This window comes from Cebus imitator, unplaced genomic scaffold (assembly GCF_001604975.1).
Source record: "Cebus imitator isolate Cc_AM_T3 unplaced genomic scaffold, Cebus_imitator-1.0 Scaffold285, whole genome shotgun sequence".
NCBI lineage: Eukaryota > Metazoa > Chordata > Mammalia > Primates > Cebidae > Cebus > Cebus imitator.
Genome location: NW_016107600.1, coordinates 613,310 through 624,573, shown reverse-complemented (window position 1 = coordinate 624,573; position 11,264 = coordinate 613,310). Strand labels below are relative to the sequence as shown.

Here is an 11,264-nt window from a genome sequence, read left to right as displayed (position 1 = left end):
TATATACTTAAAAATTTATTTATATTAAAAAAAAAGTAAAGAAGCCATTATAACAAACTTATGAACCTATTACTTAAGTTTAGTGAATGTCATATTTTGTCATGTTTGTTTTTTTAAGAGAAATATGTTACATATGTAACAACAGAATTCTCCCTACTCCCACCAACAATCGCAAGGTGGTGAAATTGCCATGCATAGCTTTATAGTTTTACAACTTATACATTAATACTACATGGTATTGTTTTCAAATTTATACAGATTTTTTCCCTCTTAATGTGACAGGTTTTGAATTTTACCTCTATTGTTATGCTACAAAGTATTTCATTACAGACAAACCACTACTTATTTTTAGTAGGTAGTAGCTTCTTTCCATTTTTAAAAATAATTAGTGTTGTCTATTTTTGCATATTTTAATACAGCTGCATAATTTTTCCCATAAAGGGTTTTGTTAGATTTAAGTGGTGGATGTAATTAATCTCTACTCCTACCCCATGATATTTCCCATTCCTCTATCTTTCTGTCCCTGAACCATTTAATTATTCACACACTGTCTCTTCCCTCCAATAAAGATAGAATTTTGTTTTTGTTCACTGCTGTATCTTGAGTATTTTAAAGTGAATCAGTATTTTTATTTAAAAAATTACATTTTAATTATTTGCTATAAGCATACAGTAATGCAACTGATCTTTGTATGCTGCTCACCCAGCAACCATGGTGAACTCTTCTGAGATGGAGTTCGCTTTTGTCGTCCAGGCTGGAGTGCAATGGTGCAATCTTGGCTCACCGCAACCTTTGCCTCCCAGGTTCAAGCAATACTCCTGTCTCAGCCTCCCAGGTAGCTGGGATTATAGGCATGCACCACCATGCTCAGCTAATTTTGTATTTTTAGTAGAGATGGGGTTTCTCCATGTTGGTCAGGCTGGTCTTGAACTCATGACCTCAGGTGATTCCCCTGCCTCTGCCTCCCAAAGTGCTGGAATTATAGGCGTGAGCCACTGTGCCCAGCCTGATCTCTTTATTTCAAATAGCTCACTTTGTGTAATCTTTTGGGTTTTTTTTTTTTTTTTTTTTTTTGGTAGATAGGATCTTGTTTTGTTGGCCAGGCTGGCCTGACTCCTGGCCTTAAGCAATCTGCCTGCCTTGGCCTCCCAAAGTGTTCGGATTATAGGTGTTAGCCACCACACCCAGCTAGGTTTCTTTATAATAAACAACTGTCTCCAAAGAAAGAGAAATGTCTGTCCCTTTGTTTACATTTCTTAAAAAAACTATTAATTTATCAAATTTGTTTTCTGCATCTATCAATTCTTTTGGATATTATCCAAAATTTTCCTTCATCTGCTTTCCCCCTTCTGTTAACGTGATCATCTGTAATACATCTGTCCTATTACTAAATAGCCTCCCAGAGCACAGAACAAACTAACTTCATAAACACAAACTTACTGTCTCCAAAGCTATCATCACCTCTTCTAGGCGGGTAGTCATCAAAGCTGTCTGTGGCAGGACGAGCCCTCCAGTCTGTATCTGTTTTGTCAGAATCCCGATTTCTATCACGGCCAAAAGAACGATCGTCCCTGTCTACAGATACATTAAAACAAAAACCGTAAGTTGCCTCATAAAAACTTTACCTAATATTTCTCACATACAGAAAGCCCCATTTTACCCTATTTTGCACTTTCATATCACACTGAATCCCAGTTACCTCAGGCCCCATAAGTATGTGTTGCAATTCAAATGGAGTAATTCTTTTCCTCCCATTCTTTCCTATTGGTTTAATGCTTAGCTATCTCAAATTCTGTGTAGGACAGGAGTTCCTGAAACATACAAATTAGGTCCCTTTGTGCCCAATGTGCTGTTACACAGCTAACCTATTTATCATATGTTTAATGTTCATCTAGTTCAATCAGGGCTTCTCAATCTTGACATGCATTTTGGGCTGCATAATTCTTTATTGATGGGGGCTGTCCTATCCACTACAGAATTAACCCCTGGATTTTATTGTGACAACCTATAACGTCTTCAAACATTGGCAAAAGTCCCCTGCGGGGCAAAAGTGGTTGAAAACTGTTACTATAGACTCAGGCAGGCCCACCACTACCCCTATTCAAATTTCCTGGGAAAGGATGCCTTGGTGTCGTCCTACCATTACCAAACAGAAATCGTCTACCAGTTTCCTTACCTTTATCCTGTGCTTGATCAGCAACGTCCACTCGAATTCTCCTGTTACCTAGAGACTGAGAGCATAGGACCATATTAACCAACCTTTTGCCCCATTATGCACAAATCCCTTGAGTGACCTTGAACGTCTGGGCATAGCAGAAGCACTAGGGGAAGGAAGATAAAGGAAAACACTGTAATCTAGCTAACACTCCAATTTGTGGGCTAAAGAGTCCTTTATAAAGACTTAAAAATTCAACAAATTTAAGTTGGCCTTGAATATTAGGTCAATGACCATGCTATTTTTACAAATCTGAATTTCAAAGAACAGAATCAACTTTTTAACTATCCAACATAATTTGTCAAGTGTAGTAAATTAAAAATAATTCTCACATAACTAGCTAAATAAAAGGCATATTTGGTGTCAGCAAATATGCAATTATTTTTTTTATCTAAAATTCATAGAAGCCAGATGCAGTGGCATGTACCTGCAGTCTCAGCTATTTGGGAGACTGAGGCAGGGGGATCACTTGAGCCTAGGAGTTCAAGTCTAGCCTAGAAAATATAGCAAGACCCTGTCTCTTAATAAAACAAAAACACCCAACACATTTATAGAGCCCCTACTAATACTTTATTCTAGCAAAATAGCATAAAGCATGCTTTGTCTACAATCTTAGGTTCTTTCACTCAATATTACCTTCGGATAAATAAGTTCTTCCAGAGCTACCCTCTGACTGCCCTTTCCCACATCACTGTTCATACACTTTGAACCCTATTAATTCTATTGCTGATTTTTCCTCATTTCACAGTAGAATCTACAGTTGGAAGGATAACCATCATTTTTAGTTAAAACTATATTAAACACCACCATAATGAAATCTCTAGTAAAAAAGTAACTCCTAAATATGAACCACAACAATATATTAAGTAATAGTTAATCTAGTAAACATCAAATAGTAACAATTACATGGTATTCTTTTTCCTTTTTTTTTTTTTTGAGCCAGAGTTTCACTCATGTCACCCAGGCTGGAGTGCAATGGCGTGATCTCGGCTCACCGCAACCTCCGCCTCCTGGGTTCAGGCAATTCTCCTGCCTCAGCCTCCTGAGTAGCTGGGATTACAGGCACGCACCACCATGCCCAGCTATTGTTTTGTATTTTTAGTAGAGACGGGGTTTCACCATGTTGACCAGGATGGTCTCGATCTCTTGACCTCGTGATCCACCCGCCTCAGCCTCCTAAAAGTGCTGGGATTACAGGCTTGAGCCACCATGCCCAGCTACAATTACATGGTATTCTTTTTCTTAACCAGACTGAGTAAAGACCAGTGATGGTAATAAAATCTAAAAATACTCCAATAAGAGTAACTCTGGAACAAGATTAGACCTTCATATGCATTTAAATTTAACTAAGTACATTAATTTTTAGTCTCTATTTCACATTGACTATAGACTGTCATGACGATAATTATGAGGCAGCAAAACTATTTCTAAGAGGTGTTCAATTTAATCATGTCATACGGCAAATTTGGACTACAGAATTATGGCACAAATGGCATTAGAAACTGCCTTATCAATAAGCAATAAGGGGTTTTCAGAATTAAAGGAGCAAGTGTTTTCTCTTCCCAGATATAAGCCCCTCAAGTCCTGGGACGGGAAAACATTTGTGGGCAGTGTTAACAAGCAGAAGGACTAGATGTTTATTGTCACTCTCCCGTAAAATATTCCTTTGTAGGAAATGTTTCCAAATCTCTTACATGAACAAAAATACCATTACAACACTTCCTGAAAATGAGACATACCTTTCAATACTAAACAAACTTTGATTTTTCTGTTTGCCTTTATCAGGTCAGATTACTTTGAAAAAGCAAAGCCATAATTGTTGAGGCAATGCTGAGCAAATCAATGTGAGACTTAGAGACCTGGTGTGTGGTGGGTTTCTCCCACAATTTTCCACCTGAGCACCTCTTTAAATTACTGGGGCCTACTGAATTTGCTGAAGTGTGACTTGCTAGACGTTGAATGTTAAGTGATATACTGTTAAATAATGCAGGCCTAGCTGGGCGCGGTGGCTCACGCCTGTAATCCTAGCACTTTGGGAGGCTGAGGTGGGTGGATCATCTGAGGTCAGAACAAGACCAGCCTGGCCATCATGGTGAAACCCCATCTTTAAAAAACAAAAATAAAAATAAAATAATACAGGCCTTTATTTGTAGATATGGGAATCTTTGAAGTAAGCCACTCAATCAACTTAAAAAAAACCAGTCGGATTGATAAACATGAGATTTGTGAACTTACACCCCTCATATGCCCACTCTTGTTTTCTTTACCTCTTCATTGAGACTCAGGGCACTAAGCAGGGAATCCAGGTCCTCAAATTCAGCATAACCAAAACCTTTCAACCTCTCTGGATTGCTGGGTTCACGTGGTAAACGCACTGCACTGATCTGAAGGAATAAGAAACAACAACTAAGTTTCCAACATTCTTCATTTGCCATTTTTTGAGGGGACTAAAAAGCATTATGGTATGTGCATGAATTTTTCTGAATACACAAGAACATGGTTGTCTCAGGAGAAAACTGATGCAGAGGGATGGTAGAGACTTTACTAAATGCCCTACTATACCTTCTATATTTCGAATGATACGAATTTAACCCTTAAAAAAAGATAAATTCAGGCTGGGTGTGGTGGCCCATGCAAGTAATCCCAGCACTCTGGGAGGTTGAAGAGGGTGGATCGTCTGAGGTCAGGAGTTCGACACCAGCCTGACCAACATGGTGAAACCCTGTCTCTACTAAATACAAAAACTTAGCCAGACATGGTAGCACATGCCCCAGCTACTCGGGAGGCTGAGGGAGAATTGCTTGAACCTGGAAGACAGAGGTTGCAGTGGGCTGAGGCTGCACCATTGCACTCCAGCCTGGGCAACTAGAGTGAAACTCCATCTCAAAAAGAAAAGAAAAAGAAAAGAAAAAGCCCTAAATTATATTTCCTTTTTTTATTTTTGGAAACAGAGTTTCATTCTGTCACCCAGGCTAGAGTACAGTGGCACAATCTCACCTCACTACAACCTCAGCCTCCCAGGTTTAAGTGATTCTCCTACCTCAACCTCCTAAATAGCTGGAATTACAGGTATGTACCACAACTCCTAGCTAATTTTTGTATTTTCAGTAGAGATGCGGTTTCACCATATTAACCAGGCTGTTCTCAAACTCCTGACCTCAAATGATCAACCCGCCTCGGCCTCCCAAAGTGCTATATTACAGGTGTGAACCACTGAGCCCAGCCTTAAAATATATTTCTAATTGTTTTTTGATGAAGAGGAACTGCCCATTCCACAACTAGTCTTTTTTAGACAATATCCCCAATATCTAGTTAATTATTACAACTTTTATACTTACATTTAATCCTCTGAAGAATTCCTTAATTGACTCTTCTGTCACATCATAGGTTAGGTTTCTTAGGAAAGCAGTGTAGGGTGGCGATTTGGGAAGATGGCTCCGGTCGATATTGGGTTCCCGAGCAGCCCGTGGAGCAGTGGGAAGGATGGAACGGTCAATTGGAGGCGCCCTATACACATCGTCATCATTACTGTGCCAAGTTGTTGAAACTAGGATAGAGGAATGAATGTAAGAAATTACAAGAAACTTCTCTCATTGCTGTCATAGAACAAGAGGACCCATGTTAACTGCCAAGCATTAAACATGCTATATTGGAAAACAGACAAAAAAAAGTGAGGGTTCAGTAACAAGGGCATTTAAAAAAAGATGCTTCTGAGATGAATTATGACACTTTAATCCTTATGTAGCAAAGAAATACTATTCCATAAATACAACTCTTTATGGAATATTACTGTGTGCCAGGTACTTTATATTCATTATATCCCATCTTATCTTTTTTTTTCTTTTTGAGACGGAGTTTTGCTCTGTCACCCAGACTGGAGTGCAGTGGTGAGATCTCGGCACAATGCAACCTCCGCCTACTGGGTGGGTTCAAGCGATTCTCCTGCCTTAGCCTCCCAAATAGCTGGATTATAGGTATATGCCACCATACCCAGCTAATTTTTTGTATTTTTAGTAGAGACAGAATTTCACCATGTTAGCCAGGATGGTCTTCATCTCCTGACCTCGTGATCCACCCTCCTTGGCCTCCCAAAGTGCTGGGATTACAGGCACGAGCCACTATGTCCAGCCTGAAACATCACTTTATGAGGATCCCACAGAATTTTACATCTAGAAGGAATTTTAAAAGATAATCTAGTTCCTACTTTCAAAATGAAGAAAATGAGGCCAAAAAGAATAGTAACTGAAGAAATCTGTTAATTCAAGAACAAGAACTAGCAAAGCTCTCTTAAATGACCACTTCAGTCTTCACTGTAAAGTCTGATAGCCCAAACCTCTGATTCTATAAAATATGTAAGATTTTAGGTGCTATAAAATGAGTAAGCTCTTTTCAGATCACAAATGGTGTGAATTATTATGAAACAGGTTTGTGTAGAAAATAATAAACATTTCAAACATGATGACAAAAGAAAAATTACCATCTCCTTCCAGGTCATCTGTTTCATCAGCCCAGCTGACTGGTTTGGAAACATAGGTGCTTCCTCCACCAGTCCCCCCATCCTCAGCCAGAAAGTCTGTAAGGGAGATAGTCTTCCCCTTCTTATTCTTCTTTTTTGCTGTTTTAAAAGGCAAGAGAAAGATTATTCATCAATACTCAGGTATTTACAGAGTTGTACGATGCAATGTCGTAAAACATTGAGAAAAAAAAAGCAACGTAGACACTCCCCAAATAACTAAATTATGGCATTTCAATGAAGGGGTACTATGTAGACATAAATAAGGAGAAAGCACAGTATAGTGGCACAACAAGAAAAAGCAAGCAATAAGTAATTGAAAAGTTGTAGAATACTTACTATGCATAAACACACATTTATGTATGGAAAAGGGTCCAGGTGTTTGAGATACCCCCTAGAGAATATGACTGGCGTGCCGGGCGCTGTGGCTCACGCCTGTAATCCCAGCTCTTAGGGAGGCAGAGGCGGGAGAATAGCTTAAGCCCAGGAGTTCGAGACCTGCCTGGGCAATATAGCGAGACCCCGTTCTCCACAAAAAGGAGAATATGACTGGCGTGTGGGGGCAACCTTTTATCTTCTACTATATTCACTCATCATTCACTACTATATTAAGATCTTTAAATTTTGTAACTACTTCTATTCAGTTACTACCTTTCCTGCTCCTTGGATAAAAAAGATCAATAAAAATCCATCTCACATTAACACATTCTGTATAGCACTTTTGAAGATTGACACTTGTGTAAAAAAAAAAAAAAAAAAAAAAACCAAAACAAAAAACCACGTGAGGAAGAAATCACAACTATCCTTTTTTTTGAGATGGAATCTTGCTCTTGTCACCCAGGCTGGAGTGCAGTGGCATGGTCTCAGCTCACTGCCACCTCTGCCTCGTGGGTTCAAGCAATTCTCCTGCCTTAGCCTCCCAAGTAGCTGGGATCACAAGTACCCGCCACCACCCCTAGTTTATTTTTTTAATAGAGACTGGGTTTCGCCATGTTAGCCAGACTGGTCTTGAACTCCTGACCTCTGGTGATCTGCCTGCCTTGGCCTCCCAAAGTGCTGGGATTACAGGTGTGAGCTGCCATAACTGGCCCCTGCTTTTTTTTTATTTTTTTATTTTTTTTTGGAGACAGGGTCTTGCTCTGTTGTTCAGGCTGTAGTGCAGTGGTGTGGCCACGGCTATCTGCAGCCTCAACCCTCCCAGGCTCATGTGATCCTCCCACCTCAGCCTCCTGAGTAGCTGGGACCACAGGTGTACACCACCATGCTCAGCTAATTTTTAAACATTTTTTGTATTCCCTATGTTGCCCAGGCTGGTCTCCTGGGCTCAAGTGATCCTTCTGCCTCAGCCTCCCAAAATGCTGGGCTGAGACATGGTACACAGCCACAACTAACAATCTACAGAGGAGGAAACTAAGTTTCAGAGAGGTTAAGTGAAACATTAGATGTTTGTAAAGTTACAGAGACATTAGCTAGCTAAGCTGGAGATAAAACCCAAGTTTTTTTCATACAAAGTCCAGGGCTCTTTTTATATACCAAGGGATCCCTGCCTCTCAGCAGCTTATTATTTAGTTCCATGGCAGGTTATCAAAACCATGATAAAATGTACTGTTACTTGAAAGTGTTCAAATGGTTAAGACTCATATACCCTAGATGTCTCTGCCTTCTAGAAAAAATTTCCCTCTCTACCATAACACTGGATATGAGGATGTAATGCTAAAAAGAAAATATGGCCAGATGTGGTGGTTCACGCCTGTAAATCCAGCACTTTGGGAGGCCAAGGCGGGCGGATCATGAGGTCAGGGGTTCAAGACCAATCTGGCCAACATAGTGAACCCGTCTCTATAAAAAATACAAAAAATTAGCCAGGTGTGGTGGTGTGTGCCTGTTAATTCCAGCTACACAGGAGGCTGAGGCAGGAGAATCCTGTCAATTGGGAGGCAGAGGTCGCAGCAATCGAGATCATGCCATTGCATTCCAGCCCGGGGCCACAGCATGAGATTCCATCTCAAAAAAAAAAAAAAAAAAAAAAAAAAAGGCCCAACTTAGTGAACTGACACTGCTTTCTTTGTGGTCCTCAGAACTTCTGAGATGTCACCACCAATCAAGAACTAATTCAGAAGAGCAGAAGGGACTAAGGAAACCCAGAACTGGCCCGAGAGCAGCCACTACATGATAAGAAAAAGTAGTTTTGTTGTAAAAAAGATCGGTTTCATGGTTTTTATAATCATAAATTTCTCCTGTATGTTCTGTCACCTGATTTTTAATGGTTGTGTTCTCACTTGGTATCTGACTTTCTTTTAAAATTCAACTTTCAGGAAATAAAGGTAACCAAGTTTGCTATCAATGTTAACACACAGCCTTGTGGACACAATTAGAACCTGACATATTAAGGTCTGAATATGTAAACTAGATGAATCTGATTAAATAAAAAAAGTTGACCACGAACATGGTAATTTCCATATCTCTCAAGTGACCTAATTAATCCAGCTCCGAAAGTGTCATTTATAATCAACCAGAACACATTTTGAATCCATTCTACATGCCTCCCCCCCCCCCCTTTTTTTTGCAGTGTTGCAAACGTGGCTCGCTGCAGCTTTGACCTTTTGGGCTCAGGCAATCCTCCCACCTCAACCTCCTGAGTAGCTGGGACTACAGGCATTTACCACCACGCCCAACTAATTTTAAACTTTTTTTTGTAGAGGTGGGGGTCTTGCTAGGTTGCCTAGGCTGGTTTTGAACTCCTTGGCCTCAAGGGGTCCTCCTGTCTTGGCCTCCCAAAGTGCTGGGATTACAGATATAAGCCACTGCACCTGGCATTATTCTATAGCTTTCAAAGAATAGTTATGGAGATGTTGGGTCTCATAGCACTTATGCTGCTGCAGCTCATAGGCAAATTTTTTTTTTTTGAGACAGTGTCTTACTCTGTTGCCCAGGTTGGAATACAGTGGCATGATCTTGGCTCACTGCCACCTCCACCTCCCAGGTTCAAGTGACTCTCCTGCCTCAGCCTCCTGAGTAGCCGGGATTACAGGCACGCGCCATCACACCCGGCTAATTTTTATATTTTTAGTAGAGATGGGGTTTCACCATGTTGGCCAGGCTGGTCTTGAATTCCTGACCTCAAATCATTCACCCACCTCGGCCTCCCAAGGTGTTGGGGTTACAGGCATGAGCCACCAGGCCCAGCCTCATATGCAAGGATCTACGGGAGACTGTAATAAGCTAACATGATTAAAACATGAGGTAAACCACTTATAGTGCATGGACTTAGACTTTTTCATATCGTTTAATTCAAAAATAGTGTCTGGAATTTATATGATGCTAGCTAGAGATCCTTACCCTCATGGGGCTTAATCTAGTATCACCGGCTAATATCCAATTATTAACCTGTCCTTCCACTGGGAGGATAAAAATAGAACTGGTGGTCAGTACAAACAATGAGGTCAAGTTCAACATAAGAACAGAAGAACCTGAATAAGATATCCCTTTCCAACTTGTTCTATATATGTATTTTATACCCAAACAGCAGAATCTGGAATTAATCTGCCCTTTAGTCTGATTTGGCTTAAATCAACTTTGTAGGTCAGCTTCTCAACTCTTATCCCTTGACTCCTTGGACAAACAGGTCTCTTCTTTAATGTTATTTGAAATTTCCAAACAAATTAAATATCATGACTAAAAAATATTAAAACACTGCTAAATCTTAGAAAGTCTTTTCAAATCTTACACCTTCCCCTCCTCTGATTGCCACCCACTCCCAAGCCCTCTGGTTAAGAAATTACTGTTGGATGAGTCTTAAAAAAACAGGCTAAAATTCCTTTGCAAGATGTTTAGCTTCTTTAACTCTAGCAGCAGCATTGCCTCAGTTACAATATAAGCAGCAGGTTTAAAGGAATTAGCCCTTGAATAGCAAAATCAATAAACCTAAAGTGGGTGCCTGTGTCTGTTCCACTCGATTTCATTCCAAAAACTGAGAAAAGAAGTTATCTAAATCCTCCATGCCCTTTGCTCCCCCAATACCTAGGCCCATGACATGTTTAGATTTCAACAGTGTTCCCTCTGCTTTATAAGTAAAGCACTGTTTAATGCTCTAGGTTTATTGATCCTTTGCAATTCAATAATGAACAGGTCTAATTCTTTAATTTTCTCTAAATCTTATGTGAACTGGTTAAAAAGTTAACAAATCAATCACCCCACAAAACAAAACGTGTCCCAGCTATTTATACATGGACTACGGTGGGGAAAACATACCTCCAGCTCTTTATATACCCACACAAGTTTAATAAAAGATCTTAAAAACAGAAATATTGGTAAGTCCAGAAGTCCTTAAACAAGAGACAACACATTTGTGATTTTCTTAATAAACAGGATTTGTTTTAACAGATACTAAATTAAATCCAGCCTATTTCTTTTTTCTTTTTTTTTTTTTGAGACAGAGTTTTGCTCTTGTTACCCAGGCTGGAGTGCAATGGCGCGATCTTGGCTCACCACAACCTCCGCCTCCTGGGTTCAGGCAATTCTCCTGCCTCAGCCTCC

At 40.0% G+C, this 11,264-nt stretch overlaps 1 protein-coding gene across 5 annotated transcripts in view; it reads right to left on the bottom strand.

The window, feature by feature from the left end:
- EIF4B (eukaryotic translation initiation factor 4B) overlaps positions 1-11,264 on the bottom strand; it is a 38,203-nt gene that overhangs the window by 20,026 nt on the left and 6,913 nt on the right. For 4 of the 5 annotated variants that reach the window (XM_017501763.2, XM_017501764.2, XM_017501765.2 and 1 more), the window contains exons 2-6: positions 6,693-6,830; positions 5,554-5,762; positions 4,483-4,599; positions 2,177-2,231; positions 1,441-1,575 (exon numbers count right to left, since the gene is read on the bottom strand). In XM_017501763.2, the coding sequence (XP_017357252.1) occupies positions 1,441-1,575; positions 2,177-2,231; positions 4,483-4,599; positions 5,554-5,762; positions 6,693-6,830 (654 nt within the window). The remainder of the gene's footprint in view (positions 1-1,440; positions 1,576-2,176; positions 2,232-4,482; positions 4,600-5,553; positions 5,763-6,692; positions 6,831-11,264) is intronic. The other variant, XM_017501767.2, reaches the window with a different exon arrangement.